General features: G+C 35.4%; 1 protein-coding gene across 1 annotated transcript in view; it reads right to left on the bottom strand.

The window, feature by feature from the left end:
- Positions 1-495: 495 nt before the first annotated feature.
- The window catches only part of LOC137175197 (golgin subfamily A member 6-like protein 25), a 74825-nt gene continuing 55141 nt past the window's right edge, over positions 496-20179 (bottom strand). The window contains exons 8-20 of the mRNA XM_067580903.1: positions 18353-18460; positions 15552-15659; positions 13711-13818; positions 11539-11610; positions 11146-11253; positions 9746-9853; positions 8977-9048; positions 8802-8805; positions 7893-8032; positions 6607-6714; positions 4554-4625; positions 4073-4180; positions 496-3612 (exon numbers count right to left, since the gene is read on the bottom strand). Of these exons, the coding sequence (XP_067437004.1) occupies positions 3251-3612; positions 4073-4180; positions 4554-4625; positions 6607-6714; positions 7893-8032; positions 8802-8805; positions 8977-9048; positions 9746-9853; positions 11146-11253; positions 11539-11610; positions 13711-13818; positions 15552-15659; positions 18353-18460 (1478 nt within the window). The 3' untranslated portion in view covers positions 496-3250. The remainder of the gene's footprint in view (positions 3613-4072; positions 4181-4553; positions 4626-6606; positions 6715-7892; positions 8033-8801; positions 8806-8976; positions 9049-9745; positions 9854-11145; positions 11254-11538; positions 11611-13710; positions 13819-15551; positions 15660-18352; positions 18461-20179) is intronic.

A 20179-nucleotide genomic window follows, 5' to 3' on the forward strand; every position in this document is an offset into this window, starting at 1 on the left:
TATTTAAAATCTCAGCGTCAATGTGACTTAGAACAATGATCCAGTCACTTTGAATAATCCACAGACCTCACTGTCAACAAAATTTTATCCAGTTAACACTGATTTTACTCTGTAAGTATACATAACTCCCCGTAAGATGTGTGTTGTGTGTTAGTGCAACAATATAATTATATCCTGCTTCTAGTCCTCTAGTTACAGAGGAAACAATTCTACTGGACTGTGTTTTTTTGTTTTGGTTTTTTTGGTCCCCGAATTTCCAAAATTGGGCAGTTGTTATCTGAAAATACTTCAAATACAATACTGAATGCATTTTTCAATTTATTTTCTTTTCTAAATCTTTATCTACAGATATTTACGTGTTTGGTATATTTATTCAAACACCTAAAAACAAAAACATGACAGGTAACAATCACACTGGTGGGATAAAACTAAGAACTTTTTTTTTTTAATTAAAAAGTAACAATGAAAGTAAAATGTAGTTATACTGTCAATAGAAATGTGGTATTTTATTTAGTTGGACATTCAAAGCACATTAATGTGACGCCAGAGACTATCATTGCATCTCAGGTTAAGGTTAGCAGTTTTGTTTAAAGGAGTACTCCACAGATTTAGCATTGCACTCCTATAACACTGTCAGACTCACAATGGACAGTTTTATTTAAAATAAGAATGATCTTTTTTATTCCACACATTCTTCGTCCTTGTTAAGACCTGGAGCCTACATTACCCACAATGCAATTCAACAATCACTGGACTGTACAGAAACGGGTGTGTTATTTCAGTAGTGGCAAATGTAGCCTGGAGCTGTTAGCCTCGAGCAGAGATGAGGAGCTACAGAGGTCTGGTAACATCACTTCCTTCTAACTCCACACCTCCAGATTTTTTTGTCAAATTTGTAGTCTTCAGTCCCAACCGATGCTGACTGAAGTGAGGCAATTTATCAGATTTCACACAGCTCCCTCTGGAGACACAAAAAGCTTTAGACTACTTTTTTTACACAAATGCATTAGCGCTCCCCAACACCTGGAAACACATGCTGAATTGGAAAATCGCTGGAGTTCCCCTCTAGATATCTAATATCAGTCATTGTCTCTCGTCTTTTGTTTCAACTCAACATTGACTTTTTCAGTATTTAAACCAGACTTGTATCTTTCCCCAGCTTTACCTGCTTTCAGCTACTTAAATATAACATCTTGAAATGCTTGAAATGCCAGGAGCAGTTACTGGTGAGATACGAAATGAAATTCATTGACAGTGAATATTTTGCAGAAAGGTTCAGTATGAACATTTAATTGGTTGTAGACAGTTTATAGATACATTTATTACATTTTGTTGATATACGGTATTGACAACATAAAAAATAAACAAGTCAACATTACATTTCCTATTCAACATATTCGCTATTGCAAAATCAGTTGTGTATAAAACAGGGTTGAGAAACATCTCACAAGGAGACGTCCATTTAGGTTACTGCCACCAGCAGTCAGGAAAAAGATTAAACTGAACCAAACTGCATCTGGATAATACATTTGATAAGTATTTCTTAACGATTTAGTGTTCTTATTGGGCCTCATTCACATACAGTGTGTACACACAAATCTGTGCTTAAACCATGTGTATGAAAGTTTTAAGCACAAATATTGGATTCAACAATATGTTCTTACCTGAATTTGTTCTTACTCATGAACAAATGTAGAACTGCCTTAGACCATGTGTCATAAATGTCTTACGGTCTTAAAAAATGATATAATCAATATTTATTCAATGTTAACAGTATATTACAACCACAATTATTTAAAAAATGATTGAGCTTAAATATAAAACATTTAAAAGTGTGAAATTGCTAATAATGCACAATGTATTTATTTATTATAAAATTAATAGCTAAGACTTTGTAATTCATAAATCACATCATAAATATAATGAAATTATTAATATATTAAAATTGTCCTGTTCCCACTATTAGATGACAATAGCTTATATATCAGAGTTTCTATATTGGAATGTGCAGCATCAGATATTTCATCAGACGTGGCAGCTGCAGAGATTTATTTAGATCAATTCCACAGATCTACACATTTAACAACTTTTCATTTTGTTACGGACGTACTGTGTGGTAGTGGTGCAACAGGTATGCAGGCTGTATACAGCATTCACAATCAGGCTTCAAACGGTTGTGCCAATGACATGTTTACCAGCCAAATCTGCCTTTTCAGGCTTTTACTTCTGAAACTATTGTTTGCATTTCACCAACAGTAAAGTTTTTCTACATTTTTACCATCACAGCCCTCTTTGCGATAAGCAACAGCTCTCCCCACTGCTGCACCGCTCCAACAGAGCTTTCCTTGTATAGAAAAATGAGGGTGTGGTAGTACGTTAATTACCAATAGCAGGCACACGTCTGTCAATTTAGAATGATTCTGAATCACTCACATACGCACAGTGGTAAGAACAAAGTTGGCTGGTGGGCACGTGTCATGAATCTGACAGTAATTTTGTGTGCACTCTTATTTTTTGTGCAAAATAAGAACATTTCTATGCAGATTAGTGAATGAGGCCCAATGTCTGCAAATGTTGTGATTAATTGCTGAACAAAATAAGATCCGACAGTTTGTCCTTTGATTGAAGATAGAAGCTCACTCCTCTGTTACTCTCTCCTCTGGCTGCACAATGATTTGATCTTTGTGTCCTGTTCTTAGACCCTGTTTACACTTGGTTTTAAAATGTGTCTTGGGCAATTGGATCACAATTGGACAACAATACATATAAGTGTGAACGACCACCAAGATGCATAGTGATCCGATCACTCAAACCACTTGCTGAAGTTGTCTGGGACACATTTGATCACATATCTTTGTAGTGTAAACGCTAATGTGTCCTGATGCGTCCTTCATCAATGTGGGGCGTGGTGGTTGTTTTGGTGACAGCGCGCCGATGCCAAATGACTTTGTCCTGCCAATCTCAACGGTTAGAATAGCCCATACATGTGTATTAGTTCTTGAAACATGTTTGTTTTCTTAGCTAGCCCATGCAAAACAAATCTGGTGTTTGTCTGTCAACAGACTGACGTAATAACTGTGCACGGGGCTCTTTGACCTTCTAGCAGAAGTGATGTAGGCAGTAACAAACTGAACACAAGTGGTCAGCTGGAGAAACATGATAGACACAGGTGTGAATGGCAATGTATCTCGGCTGTCTACTCGTGTTCAGATCACCAAAACACATTTTAAAACCAAGTGTAAACAGTCTCTTATTGTACTCGGTCACCACCAGCTAAAGCATCTATTATCTGCTGTAGCTGCTCCACATTCAGCTTTAGTTTCTCCAAGCTTGTCTTTTGCTCTTCTAGTTTCCATTTGACATCTGTTAGATTTTCTTTTTCTTTTAATAATCCCCCTTTATCTTTATTTTCTATCTCAGCCTTGGTTATTTTGTTCTCCACTGACAGAAGATTCTCCTTGTTCTCCATCATCTTTCTCTCCACCTCCTCCAGTTGTGACTTCAGTTGATCTTTCTGGTTCTCAAGTAACTTCTTCTGTTCCTTTAGTGCATTAACCACGCTGGCTTCCCGCTGTAATATTTCCTCACATTTTGAGAATTTCTTCACCAAATCTGACAAAAAAGCACAACAGCAGCATTTTAAAAACATTTTACTGTTGCTGCACAAATTATTCACAACATTTTGAGCAAATTTATGACATAAGAGCAGAATTTAACATGTAATACAACAAATCTTTTTCCTTTGCATAATACCAACCATAAAAAATGGTACCTGTTTTTAACAATGTATTAGATGTTTGCCTGAATTTTAAAAATGAACACTGTCTAAATCATTTATCTCCACTAGACAGATTTATGTTGGTCTATAAATAACATTTGAACTCATGGTGCAGTGGCAACAAAGCTGAGTTATGATTCCACAAACACGTCCATATGAACATTTTATGACATTTCACACACACACACACACACACACACACACACACACACACACACACACACGCACACACACACACACACACATAATACAGTAACATGATCAGTTTCATCTGATCCATTGAGTTGGACTCACCCAACATTTTGTCATCTTTTTCTTTCATCTGCTTCATCATCACATCTCTCCTTTCTTCTTCCCTCTGTAACTGTTCCTTTATAGCATCCGTCACTTGTTGTGTCATGCCTTTTGTCAAGAAATAGTACACAACTGAAAACACTGGAGCATTAAATAACTAAAAACAGTATGTTATAGCAAGGAGAGAACCTCAGAGCAAAAATGAGCTGTGACTTACATCTCAATGTGTACAAAGAAAGGATTGGTACAAAAACAAAGCCAACTGTCTTAACAAGACTAAAACACACAGAGATCATCCGTATCAACAACACTACAAAGATGGAACAAGGATCAGGAAGTATACAAGATAAACGTTAGCCTCTTAATATTCCTCATAAAAATTGTAGTTGTATACTATATTTATATATATTGTAGACTATTTTATTGTAGTGTTGCAAATGACTGCATGAAATCACTTTTAATAACCACTTTGTGAGCTCACCTCTTGTCCCATACTCAAGAGTAGATGTTGAGTGATCTTCTAATAATCCTCTCTCCATGTCTGATTCTGAACCTGAGGAAGATGTTGTTTAATTAATCAGCAAGTTAACTAGTATAATGTTTCCTTGATGATGATAGCTTTTTTCTCACAACTGTCTTTCTTCTCTCTTTTGGAAGCAAAGTTTTACTTATTCTGGAAAGATATGATTGTCTGTTGGTTGTCTTACTGGGAATCAACTTCAAAAGCAAGACATCAAGAACTCCAGTGAAATTTTTCTTAAAGTCGGTTAAATGTTTTGCAATAATTTACTAAAATAACATAAACTTTCATATTTAAAAAAATAGATATCCATGAAAATGACAACAAATAAAGTCCACTACATTTATAAGAAAATATTAAATGATATGAAGCATGCAATTGATTGATATGAGTAAAGTTTAATATATAACTGTTCTATTTATCCTCTTCCTGACTTTTGACTTCATGCAAATCATAATATTAGATGTTTGCCTGAATTTTAAAAATGAACACTGTCTAAATCATTTATCTCCACTAGACAGATTTATGTTGGCTATAAATAACATTTGAACTCATGGTGCAGTGGCAACAAAGCTGAGTTATGATTCCACAAACACGTCCATATGAACATTTTATGACATTTCACACACACACACACACACACACACACACACACACACACACACACACACACACACACACACACACACACATACACACACTATAGTAACATGATCAGTTTAGTCTGATCTGTTGAGCTGGACTCACCCAACATTTTGTCCTCCTTTTCTTTCATCTGTTTCATCATCACATCTTCCCTCTGTAACTGTGCCTTTATCGCATCCCTCACTTCTTGTGCAATACCTTGGGTCAAGAAATAGTACACAATGAAAACACTGAAGCATTAAATAACTAAAAACAGTATTTGAGAGCAAGGAGAGAACCAAGAATGAGCTGTGGCCCCTACCTATCCCTTTACCTTGACTCCTTGTGTATTGACTGTGTATTGTGTCTTACTATGTGTCCATTACTTTGTGGTAATTTGATTTAATATAATTATAGTATCATAGTATATAGTATTGATTTCATTCCAAAGTGTAACATGAAAGGCTTGTGGATGAATTTATGAGATGAGATCAAAATTTATCATGGATTACTTTTCTGTAATCAGAGGTAATCTTACATTGTGGATTGTGTTGTAATGAAAGTCTTCATCACTAACAAGACACATTAAGAGCTGTGACTTACATCTCAATGTGTACAAAGAAAGGATTGGTTCAAAAACTAGGCCAGCTGTCTTAACAAGACTAAAACACACAGAGATGTGTGATAGTTATTATTAGATTAGATAGATGCTAATTGCTATTAGCGCGCTAGTTATATTAGCACATATTTCACTGTAGTAGCAGCTAATGTTACTGTGTGTTGCTAGTATGTGTTCATGTCAATTAGTTTAAAGCTCAAAATGCACTCGGCATGAGAAGTAAAAGAGCTTTAGGGAGAGTCAAGTGACTGAGAAATACTGTCATGTAACGTCTAATAGACTGAGGACCAGGAAACATTCTTTGGACTCTATGGAAGAGTAGATGTCTCCCGCTCAGCTATCACTTCGTCTGGACTTGTTGCATATATGTTTCATTAACTAAATTCATGATTTGCATTTAAAGTACTGTGTGTGCGTCATATTTACATATCATTGAGGTGTGATTTGAGTTTAAAAAATAGGGAATAGTAATTAAAAACATAATTCTTGGTGGGATTTAAAATGAGTGATTCCTACTATACCTTTCTGCTAAGTGGAGGCACCGTCATATATATGTAGTGCATAGTTAGGTTAAAAAGTTTAAAAGCTGGTAATTTAATTTCTGTTACACAGGTTAGCACAGCCAGCCACAGGTAAACGTACCCAGGGCCCCGTCCATAGTACTACAACACTTGTTAGACTGTTACTAACTAAATAACTACATGGGACAGGTGTTACACACATACTACAGTAACATGATCAGTTTAGTCTGATCCGTTGAGTTGGACTCACCCAACATTTTGTCCTCCTTTTCTTTCATCTGTTTCATCATCACATCTCTCCTTTCTTCTTCCCTCTGTAACTGTGCCTTTATCTCCTCCTTCACTTCTTGTGCAATACCTTGGGTCAAGAAATAGTACACAATGAAAACACTGGAGCATTAAATAATTAAAAACAGTATTTGAGAGTGAAGAGAGAACTTCAGAGCAAAAATGAGCTGTGCCCCTTACCTACCCCTTTACCTTGACTCCTTGTGTATTGACTGTGTATTGTGTCTTACTATGTGTCCATTACTTTGTGGCAATTTGATTTAATATCATCATAGTATTATAGTATATAGTATTGATTTCATTCTAAAGTATAACATAAAAGGCTTGTGGATGAATTTATGAGATGAGATCAAAATTGATCATGGATTACTTTTCTGTAATCAGAGGTAATCTTACATTGTGGCTTGTGTTGTAATGAAAGTCTTCATCACTAACAAGACACATTAAGACCTGTGACTTACATCTCAATGTGTACAAAGAAAGGATTGGTTCAAAAACTAGGCCAGCTGTCTTAACAAGACTAAAACACACAGAGATGTGTGATAGTTATTATTAGATTAGATAGATGCTAATTGCTATTAGCGCACTAGTTATATTAGCACATATTTCACTGTAGTAGCAGCTAATGTTACTGTGTGTTGCTAGTATGTGTTCATGTCAATTAGTTTAAAGCTCAAAATGCACTCGGCATGAGAAGTAAAAGAGCTTTAGGGAGAGTCAAGTGACTGAGAAATACTGTCATGTAACGTCTAATAGACTGAGGACCAGGAAACACTCTTTGGACTCTATGGAAGAGTAGATGTCTCCCGCTCAGCTATCACTTCATCTGGACTTGTTGCATATATGTTTCATTAACTAAATTCATGATTTGCATTTAAAGTACTGTGTGTGCGTCATATTTACATATCATTGAGGTGTGATTTGAGTTTAAAAAATAGGGAATAGTAATTAAAAACATAATTCTTGGTGGGATTTAAAATGAGTGATTCCTACTATACCTTTCTGCTAAGTGGAGGCACCGTCATATATATGTAGTGCATAGTTAGGTTAAAAAGTTTAAAAGCTGGTGATTTCATTTCTGTTACACAGGTTAGCACAGCCAGCCACAGGTAAAAGTACCCAGGGCCCCGCCCATAGTACTACAACACTTGTTAGACTGTTACTAACTAAATAGCTACATGGGACAGGTGTTACACACATACTACAGTAACATGATCAGTGTAGTCTGATCCGTTGAGTTGGACTCACCCAACATTTTGTCCTCCTTTTCTTTCATCTGTTTCATCATCACATCTCTCTTGTCTTCTTCCCTCTGTAACTGTGCTTTTATCGCATCCTTCACTTCTTGTGCAATACCTTGGGTCAAGAAATAGTACACAAAGAAAACACTGGAGCATTAAATAACTAAAAACAGTATTTGAGAGTGAAGAGAGAACTTCAGAGCAAAAATGAGCTGTGCCCCTTACCTACCCCTTTACCTTGACTCCTTGTGTATTGACTGTGTATTGTGTCTTACTATGTGTCCATTACTTTGTGGCAATTTGATTTAATATCATTATAGTATTATAGTATATAGTATTGATTTCATTCTAAAGTATAACATAAAAGACTTGTGGATGAATTTATGAGATGAGATCAAAATTGATCATGGATTACTTTTCTGTAATCAGAGGTAATCTTACATTGTGGCTTGTGTTGTAATGAAAGTCTTCATCACTAACAAGACACATTAAGAGCTGTGACTTACATCTCAATGTGTACAAAGAAAGGATTGGTTCAAAAACTAGGCCAGCTGTCTTAACAAGACTAAAACACACAGAGATGTGTGATAGTTATTATTAGATTAGATAGATGCTAATTGCTATTAGCGCACTAGTTATATTAGCACATATTTCACTGAAGTAGCAGCTAATGTTACTGTGTGTTGCTAGTATGTGTTCATGTCAATTAGTTTAAAGCTCAAAATGCACTTGGCATGAGAAGTAAAAGAGCTTTAGGGAGAGTCAAGTGACTGAGAAATACTATCCATCACTTGTTGTGTCATACCTTTTGTCAAGAAATAGCACACAACTGAAAACACTGGAGCATTAAATGACTAAAAAAAGTATTTGAGAGTGAAGAGAGAACTTCAGAGCAAGAATGAGCTGTGCCCCTTACCTATCTACAAAGATGGAACAAGGATCAGGAAGTATACACGATAAAAGTTAGCCTCTTAATATTCCTCATAAAAATTGTAGTTGTATACTATATTTATATATATTGTAGACTATTTTATTGTAGTGTTGCAAATGACTGCATGAAATCACTTTTAATAACCACTTTGTGAGCTCACCTCCTGTCCCATACTCAAGAGTAGATGTTGAGTGATCTTCTAATAATCCTCTCTCCATGTCTGATTCTGAACCTGAGGAAGATGTTGTTTAATTAATCAGCAAGTTAACTAGTATAATGTTTCCTTGATGATGATAGCTTTTTTCTCACAACTGTCTTTCTTCTCTCTTTTGGAAGCAAAGTTTTACTTATTCTGGAAAGATATGATTGTCTGTTGGTTGTCTTACTGGGAATCAACTTCAAAAGCAAGACATCAAGAACTCCAGTGTCATTTTTCTTAAAGTCGGTTAAATGTTTTGCAATAATTTACTAAAATAACATAAACTTTCATATTTAAAAAAATAGATATCCATGAAAATGACAACAAATAAAGTCCACTACATTTATAAGAAAATATTAAATGATATGAAGCATGCAATTGATTGATATGAGTAAAGTTTAATATATAACTGTTCTATTTATCCTCTTCCTGACTTTTGACTTCATGCAAATCATAATATTAGATGTTTGCCTGAATTTTAAAAATGAACACTGTCTAAATCATTTATCTCCACTAGACAGATTTATGTTGGTCTATAAATAACATTTGAACTCATGGTGCAGTGGCAACAAAGCTGAGTTATGATTCCACAAACACGTCCATATGAACATTTTATGACATTTCACACACACACACACACACACACACACACACACACACACACACACACACACATACACACACTACAGTAACATGATCAGTGTAGTCTGATCTGTTGAGTTGGACTCACCCAACATTTTGTCCTCCTTTTCTTTCATCTGTTTCATCATCACATCTCTCTTGTCTTCTTCCCTCTGTAATTGTGCCTTTATCTCCTCCTTCACTTCTTGTGCAATACCTTGGGTCAAGAAATAGTACACAATGAAAACACTGGAGCATTAAATAACTAAAAACAGTATTTGAGAGTGAAGAGAGAACTTCAGAGCAAAAATGAGCTGTGCCCCTTACCTACCCCTTTACCTTGACTCCTTGTGTATTGACTGTGTATTGTGTCTTACTATGTGTCCATTACTTTGTGGCAATTTGATTTAATATCATTATAGTATTATAGTATATAGTATTGATTTAATTCCAAAGTGTAACATAAAAGACTTGTGGATGAATTTATGAGATGAGATCAAAATTGATCATGGATTACTTTTCTGTAATCAGAGGTAATCTTACATTGTGGCTTGTGTTGTAATGAAAGTCTTCATCACTAACAAGACACATTAAGACCTGTGACTTACATCTCCATGTGTACAAAGAAAGGATTGGTTCAAAAACTAGGCCAGCTGTCTTAACAAGACTAAAACACACAGAGATCATCCGTATCAACAACACTACAAAGATAGAACAAGGATCAGGAAGTATACAAGATAAAACGAACATATAGCAACCTGCAGAAGGTAAATAACCTCTGTGTGTGTAATTTTATATCGCTTCATCATGTATCATGTAAAGATAGATGCTAATTGCTATTAGCGCGCTAGTTATATTAGCACATATTTCACTGTAGTAGCAGCTAATGTTACTGTGTGTTGCTAGTATGTGTTCATGTCAATTAGTTTAAAGCTCAAAATGCACTCGGCATGAGAAGTAAAAGAGCTTTAGGGAGAGTCAAGTGACTGAGAAATACTGTCATGTAACGTCTAATAGACTGAGGACCAGGAAACACTCTTTGGACTCTATGGAAGAGTAGATGTCTCCCGCTCAGCTATCACTTCGTCTGGACTTGTTGCATATATGTTTCATTAACTAAATTCATGATTTGCATTTAAAGTACTGTGTGTGCGTCATATTTACATATCATTGAGGTGTGATTTGAGTTTAAAAAATAGGGAATAGTAATTAAAAACATAATTCTTGGTGGGATTTAAAATGAGTGATTCCTACTATACCTTTCTGCTAAGTGGAGGCACCGTCATATATATGTAGTGCATAGTTAGGTTAAAAAGTTTAAAAGCTGGTAATTTCATTTCTGTTACACAGGTTAGCACAGCCAGCCACAGGTAAAAGTACCCAGGGCCCCGTCCATAGTACTACAACACTTGTTAGACTGTTACTAACTAAATAACTACATGGGACAGGTGTTACACACATACTACAGTAACATGATCAGTTTAGTCTGATCTGTTGAGTTGGACTCACCCAACATTTTGTCCTCCTTTTCTTTCATCTGTTTCATCATCACATCTCTCTTGTCTTCTTCCCTCTTTAACTGTGCCTTTATCACATCCATCACTTGTTGTGTCATACCTTTTGTCAAGAAATAGTACACAATGAAAACACTGGAGCATTAAATAATTAAAAACAGTATTTGAGAGTGAAGAGAGAACTTCAGAGCAAAAATGAGCTGTGCCCCTTACCTACCTACAAAGATGGAACAAGGATCAGGAAGTATACACGATAAAAGTTAGCCTCTTAATATTCCTCATAAAAATTGTAGTTGTATACTATATTTATATATATTGTAGACTATTTTATTGTAGTGTTGCAAATGACTGCATGAAATCACTTTTAATAACCACTTTGTGAGCTCACCTCCTGTCCCATACTCAAGAGTAGATGTTGAGTGATCTTCTAATAATCCTCTCTCCATGTCTGATTCTGAACCTGAGGAAGATGTTGTTTAATTAATCAGCAAGTTAACTGGTATAATGTTTCCTTGATGATGATAGCTTTTTTCTCACAACTGTCTTTCTTCTCTCTTTTGGAAGCAAAGTTTTACTTATTCTGGAAAGATATGATTGTCTGTTGGTTGTCTTACTGGGAATCAACTTCAAAAGCAAGACATCAAGAACTCCAGTGTCATTTTTCTTAAAGTCGGTTAAATGTTTTGCAATAATTTACTAAAATAACATAAACTTTCATATTTAAAAAAATAGATATCCATGAAAATGACAACAAATAAAGTCCACTACATTTATAAGAAAATATTAAATGATATGAAGCATGCAATTGATTGATATGAGTAAAGTTTAATATATAACTGTTCTATTTATCCTCTTCCTGACTTTTGACTTCATGCAAATCATAATATTAGATGTTTGCCTGAATTTTAAAAATGAACACTGTCTAAATCATTTATCTCCACTAGACAGATTTATGTTGGTCTATAAATAACATTTGAACTCATGGTGCAGTGGCAACAAAGCTGAGTTATGATTCCACAAACACGTCCATATGAACATTTTATGACATTTCACACACACACACACACACACACACACACACACACACACACACACACACACACATACACACACTACAGTAACATGATCAGTGTAGTCTGATCTGTTGAGTTGGACTCACCCAACATTTTGTCCTCCTTTTCTTTCATCTGTTTCATCATCACATCTCTCTTGTCTTCTTCCCTCTGTAACTGTGCCTTTATTGCATCCATCACTTGTTGTGTCATACCTTTTGTCAAGAAATAGTACACAACTGAAAACACTGGAGCATTAAATAACTAAAAACAGTATTTGAGAGTGAAGAGAGAACTTCAGAGCAAAAATGAGCTGTGCCCCTTACCTACCCCTTTACCTTGACTCCTTGTGTATTGACTGTGTATTGTGTCTTACTATGTGTCCATTACTTTGTGGCAATTTGATTTAATATAATTATAGTATTATAGTATATAGTATTGATTTCATTCCAAAGTGTAACATAAAAGACTTGTGGATGAATTTATGAGATGAGATCAAAATTGATCATGGATTACTTTTCTGTAATCAGAGGTAATCTTACATTGTGGCTTGTGTTGTAATGAAAGTCTTCATCACTAACAAGACACATTAAGACCTGTGACTTACATCTCCATGTGTACAAAGAAAGGATTGGTTCAAAAACTAGGCCAGCTGTCTTAACAAGACTAAAACACACAGAGATCATCCGTATCAACAACACTACAAAGATAGAACAAGGATCAGGAAGTATACAAGATAAAACGAACATATAGCAACCTGCAGAAGGTAAATAACCTCTGTGTGTGTAATTTTATATCGCTTCATCATGTATCATGTAAAGATAGATGCTAATTGCTATTAGCGCGCTAGTTATATTAGCACATATTTCACTGTAGTAGCAGCTAATGTTACTGTGTGTTGCTAGTATGTGTTCATGTCAATTAGTTTAAAGCTCAAAATGCACTCGGCATGAGAAGTAAAAGAGCTTTAGGGAGAGTCAAGTGACTGAGAAATACTGTCATGTAACGTCTAATAGACTGAGGACCAGGAAACACTCTTTGGACTCTATGGAAGAGTAGATGTCTCCCGCTCAGCTATCACTTCGTCTGGACTTGTTGCATATATGTTTCATTAACTAAATTCATGATTTGCATTTAAAGTACTGTGTGTGCGTCATATTTACATATCATTGAGGTGTGATTTGAGTTTAAAAAATAGGGAATAGTAATTAAAAACATAATTCTTGGTGGGATTTAAAATGAGTGATTCCTACTATACCTTTCTGCTAAGTGGAGGCACCGTCATATATATGTAGTGCATAGTTAGGTTAAAAAGTTTAAAAGCTGGTGATTTCATTTCTGTTACACAGGTTAGCACAGCCAGCCACAGGTAAACGTACCCAGGGCCCCGCCCATAGTACTACAACACTTGTTAGACTGTTACTAACTAAATAGCTACATGGGACAGGTGTTACACACATACTACAGTAACATGATCAGTGTAGTCTGATCTGTTGAGTTGGACTCACCCAACATTTTGTCCTCCTTTTCTTTCATCTGTTTCATCATCACATCTCTCTTGTCTTCTTCCCTCTGTAACTGTGCTTTTATCGCATCCTTCACTTCTTGTGCAATACCTTGGGTCAAGAAATAGTACACAAAGAAAACACTGGAGCATTAAATAACTAAAAACAGTATTTGAGAGTGAAGAGAGAACTTCAGAGCAAAAATGAGCTGTGCCCCTTACCTACCCCTTTACCTTGACTCCTTGTGTATTGACTGTGTATTGTGTCTTACTATGTGTCCATTACTTTGTGGCAATTTGATTTAATACCATTATAGTATTATAGTATATAGTATTGATTTCATTCTAAAGTATAACATAAAAGACTTGTGGATGAATTTATGAGATGAGATCAAAATTGATCATGGATTACTTTTCTGTAATCAGAGGTAATCTTACATTGTGGCTTGTGTTGTAATGAAAGTCTTCATCACTAACAAGACACATTAAGAGCTGTGACTTACATCTCAATGTGTACAAAGAAAGGATTGGTTCAAAAACTAGGCCAGCTGTCTTAACAAGACTAAAACACACAGAGATGTGTGATAGTTATTATTAGATTAGATAGATGCTAATTGCTATTAGCGCACTAGTTATATTAGCACATATTTCACTGAAGTAGCAGCTAATGTTACTGTGTGTTGATAGTATGTGTTCATGTCAATTAGTTTAAAGCTCAAAATGCACTTGGCATGAGAAGTAAAAGAGCTTTAGGGAGAGTCAAGTGACTGAGAAATACTATCCATCACTTGTTGTGTCATACCTTTTGTCAAGAAATAGCACACAACTGAAAACACTGGAGCATTAAATGACTAAAAAAAGTATTTGAGAGTGAAGAGAGAACTTCAGAGCAAGAATGAGCTGTGCCCCTTACCTATCTACAAAGATGGAACAAGGATCAGGAAGTATACACGATAAAAGTTAGCCTCTTAATATTCCTCATAAAAATTGTAGTTGTATACTATATTTATATATATTGTAGACTATTTTATTGTAGTGTTGCAAATGACTGCATGAAATCACTTTTAATAACCACTTTGTGAGCTCACCTCCTGTCCCATACTCAAGAGTAGATGTTGAGTGATCTTCTAATAATCCTCTCTCCATGTCTGATTCTGAACCTGAGGAAGATGTTGTTTAATTAATCAGCAAGTTAACTAGTATAATGTTTCCTTGATGATGATAGCTTTTTTCTCACAACTGTCTTTCTTCTCTCTTTTGGAAGCAAAGTTTTACTTATTCTGGAAAGATATGATTGTCTGTTGGTTGTCTTACTGGGAATCAACTTCAAAAGCAAGACATCAAGAACTCCAGTGTCATTTTTCTTAAAGTCGGTTAAATGTTTTGCAATAATTTACTAAAATAACATAAACTTTCATATTTAAAAAAATAGATATCCATGAAAATGACAACAAATAAAGTCCACTACATTTATAAGAAAATATTAAATGATATGAAGCATGCAATTGATTGATATGAGTAAAGTTTAATATATAACTGTTCTATTTATCCTCTTCCTGACTTTTGACTTCATGCAAATCATAATATTAGATGTTTGCCTGAATTTTAAAAATGAACACTGTCTAAATCATTTATCTCCACTAGACAGATTTATGTTGGTCTATAAATAACATTTGAACTCATGGTGCAGTGGCAACAAAGCTGAGTTATGATTCCACAAACACGTCCATATGAACATTTTATGACATTTCACACACACACACACACACACACACACACACACACACACATACACACACTACAGTAACATGATCAGTGTAGTCTGATCTGTTGAGTTGGACTCACCCAACATTTTGTCCTCCTTTTCTTTCATCTGTTTCATCATCACATCTCTCTTGTCTTCTTCCCTCTGTAATTGTGCCTTTATCTCCTCCTTCACTTCTTGTGCAATACCTTGGGTCAAGAAATAGTACACAATGAAAACACTGGAGCATTAAATAACTAAAAACAGTATTTGAGAGTGAAGAGAGAACTTCAGAGCAAAAATGAGCTGTGCCCCTTACCTACCCCTTTACCTTGACTCCTTGTGTATTGACTGTGTATTGTGTCTTACTATGTGTCCATTACTTTGTGGCAATTTGATTTAATATCATTATAGTATTATAGCATATAGTATTGATTTCATTCCAAAGTATAACATAAAAGACTTGTGGATGAATTTATGAGATGAGATCAAAATTGATCATGGATTACTTTTCTGTAATCAGAGGTAATCTTACATTGTGGCTTGTGTTGTAATGAAAGTCTTCATCACTAACAAGACACATTAAGACCTGTGACTTACATCTCCATGTGTACAAAGAAAGGATTGGTTCAAAAACTAGGCCAGCTGTCTTAACAAGACTAAAACACACAGAGATCATCCGTATCAACAACACTACAAAGATAGAACAAGGATCAGGAAGTATACAAGATAAAACGAACATATAGCAACCTGCAGAAGGTAAATAACCTCTGTGTGTGTAATTTTATATCGCTTCATCATGTATCATGTAAAGATAGATGCTAATTGCTATTAGCGCGCTACTTATATTAGCACATATTTCACTGTAGTAGCAGCTAATGTTACTGTGTGTTGCTAGTATGTGTTCATATCAATTAGTTTAAAGCTCAAAATGCACTCGGCATGAGAAGTAAAAGAGCTTTAGGGAGAGTCAAGTGACTGAGAAATACTGTCATGTAACGTCTAATAGACTGAGGACCAGGAAACACTCTTTGGACTCTATGGAAGAGTAGATGTCTCCCGCTCAGCTATCACTTCGTCTGGACTTGTTGCATATATGTTTCATTAACTAAATTCATGATTTGCATTTAAAGTACTGTGTGTGCATCATATTTACATATCATTGAGGTGTGATTTGAGTTTAAAAAATAGGGAATAGTAATTAAAAACATAATTCTTGGTGGGATTTAAAATGAGTGATTCCTACTATACCTTTCTGCTAAGTGGAGGCACCGTCATATATATGTAGTGCATAGTTAGGTTAAAAAGTTTAAAAGCTGGTAATTTCATTTCTGTTACACAGGTTAGCACAGCCAGCCACAGGTAAAAGTACCCAGGGCCCCGTCCATAGTACTACAACACTTGTTAGACTGTTACTAACTAAATAGCTACATGGGACAGGTGTTACACACATACTACAGTAACATGATCAGTTTAGTCTGATCCGTTGAGTTGGACTCACCCAACATTTTGTCCTCCTTTTCTTTCATCTGTTTCATCATCACATCTCTCTTGTCTTCTTCCCTCTGTAACTGTGCCTTTATTGCATCCATCACTTGTTGTGTCATACCTTTTGTCAAGAAATAGTACACAACTGAAAACACTGGAGCATTAAATAACTAAAAACAGTATTTGAGAGTGAAGAGAGAACTTCAGAGCAAAAATGAGCTGTGCCCCTTACCTACCCCTTTACCTTGACTCCTTGTGTATTGACTGTGTATTGTGTCTTACTATGTGTCCATTACTTTGTGGCAATTTGATTTAATATCATTATAGTATTATAGTATATAGTATTGATTTCATTCCAAAGTGTAACATAAAAGACTTGTGGATGAATTTATGAGATGAGATCAAAATTGATCATGGATTACTTTTCTGTAATCAGAGGTAATCTTACATTGTGGCTTGTGTTGTAATGAAAGTCTTCATCACTAACACGACACATTAAGACCTGTGACTTACATCTCCATGTGTACAAAGAAAGGATTGGTTCAAAAACTAGGCCAGCTGTCTTAACAAGACTAAAACACACAGAGATCATCCGTATCAACAACACTACAAAGATAGAACAAGGATCAGGAAGTATACAAGATAAAACGAACATATAGCAACCTGCAGAAGGTAAATAACCTCTGTGTGTGTAATTTTATATCGCTTCATCATGTATCATGTAAAGATAGATGCTAATTGCTATTAGCGCGCTAGTTATATTAGCACATATTTCACTGTAGTAGCAGCTAATGTTACTGTGTGTTGCTAGTATGTGTTCATGTCAATTAGTTTAAAGCTCAAAATGCACTTGGCATGAGAAGTAAAAGAGCTTTAGGGAGAGTCAAGTGACTGAGAAATACTGTCATGTAACGTCTAATAGACTGAGGACCAGGAAACACTCTTTGGACTCTATGGAAGAGTAGATGTCTCCCGCTCAGCTATCACTTCGTCTGGACTGGTTGCATATATGTTTCATTAACTAAATTCATGATTTGCATTTAAAGTACTGTGTGTGCGTCATATTTACATATCATTGAGGTGTGATTTGAGTTTAAAAAATAGGGAATAGTAATTAAAAACATAATTCTTGGTGGGATTTAAAATGAGTGATTCCTACTATACCTTTCTGCTAAGTGGAGGCACCGTCATATATATGTAGTGCATAGTTAGGTTAAAAAGTTTAAAAGCTGGTAATTTCATTTCTGTTACACAGGTTAGCACAGCCAGCCACAGGTAAACGTACCCAGGGCCCCGTCCATAGTACTACAACACTTGTTAGACTGTTACTAACTAAATAGCTACATGGGACAGGTGTTACACACATACTACAGTAACATGATCAGTTTAGTCTGATCTGTTGAGTTGGACTCACCCAACATTGTGTCCTCCTTTTCTTTCATCTGTTTCATCATCACATCTCTCTTGTCTTCTTCCCTCTGTAACTGTGCTTTTATCGCATCCTTCACTTCTTGTGCAATACCTTGGGTCAAGAAATAGTACACAAAGAAAACACTGGAGCATTAAATAACTAAAAACAGTATTTGAGAGTGAAGAGAGAACTTCAGAGCAAAAATGAGCTGTGCCCCTTACCTACCCCTTTACCTTGACTCCTTGTGTATTGACTGTGTATTGTGTCTTACTATGTGTCCATTACTTTGTGGCAATTTGATTTAATATCATTATAGTATTATAGCATATAGTATTGATTTCATTCCAAAGTATAACATAAAAGACTTGTGGATGAATTTATGAGATGAGATCAAAATTGATCATGGATTACTTTTCTGTAATCAGAGGTAATCTTACATTGTGGCTTGTGTTGTAATGAAAGTCTTCATCACTAACAAGACACATTAAGACCTGTGACTTACATCTCCATGTGTACAAAGAAAGGATTGGTTCAAAAACTAGGCCAGCTGTCTTAACAAGACTAAAACACACAGAGATCATCCGTATCAACAACACTACAAAGATAGAACAAGGATCAGGAAGTATACAAGATAAAACGAACATATAGCAACCTGCAGAAGGTACATAACCTCTGTGTGTGTAATTTTATATCGCTTCATCATGTATCATGTAAAGATAGATGCTAATTGCTATTAGCGCGCTACTTATATTAGCACATATTTCACTGTAGTAGCAGCTAATGTTACTGTGTGTTGCTAGTATGTGTTCATGTCAATTAGTTTAAAGCTCAAAATGCACTCGGCATGAGAAGTAAAAGAGCTTTAGGGAGAGTCAAGTGACTGAGAAATACTGTCATGTAACGTCTAATAGACTGAGGACCAGGAAACACTCTTTGGACTCTATGGAAGAGTAGATGTCTCCCGCTCAGCTATCACTTCGTCTGGACTTGTTGCATATATGTTTCATTAACTAAATTCATGATTTGCATTTAAAGTACTGTGTGTGCATCATATTTACATATCATTGAGGTGTGATTTGAGTTTAAAAAATAGGGAATAGTAATTAAAAACATAATTCTTGGTGGGATTTAAAATGAGTGATTCCTACTATACCTTTCTGCTAAGTGGAGGCACCGTCATATATATGTAGTGCATAGTTAGGTTAAAAAGTTTAAAAGCTGGTAATTTCATTTCTGTTACACAGGTTAGCACAGCCAGCCACAGGTAAAAGTACCCAGGGCCCCGTCCATAGTACTACAACACTTGTTAGACTGTTACTAACTAAATAGCTACATGGGACAGGTGTTACACACATACTACAGTAACATGATCAGTTTAGTCTGATCCGTTGAGTTGGACTCACCCAACATTTTGTCCTCCTTTTCTTTCATCTGTTTCATCATCACATCTCTCTTGTCTTCTTCCCTCTGTAACTGTGCCTTTATTGCATCCATCACTTGTTGTGTCATACCTTTTGTCAAGAAATAGTACACAACTGAAAACACTGGAGCATTAAATAACTAAAAACAGTATTTGAGAGTGAAGAGAGAACTTCAGAGCAAAAATGAGCTGTGCCCCTTACCTACCCCTTTACCTTGACTCCTTGTGTATTGACTGTGTATTGTGTCTTACTATGTGTCCATTACTTTGTGGCAATTTGATTTAATATCATTATAGTATTATAGTATATAGTATTGATTTCATTCCAAAGTGTAACATAAAAGACTTGTGGATGAATTTATGAGATGAGATCAAAATTGATCATGGATTACTTTTCTGTAATCAGAGGT

Source organism: Thunnus thynnus, chromosome 22, assembly GCF_963924715.1.
Source record: "Thunnus thynnus chromosome 22, fThuThy2.1, whole genome shotgun sequence".
NCBI lineage: Eukaryota > Metazoa > Chordata > Actinopteri > Scombriformes > Scombridae > Thunnus > Thunnus thynnus.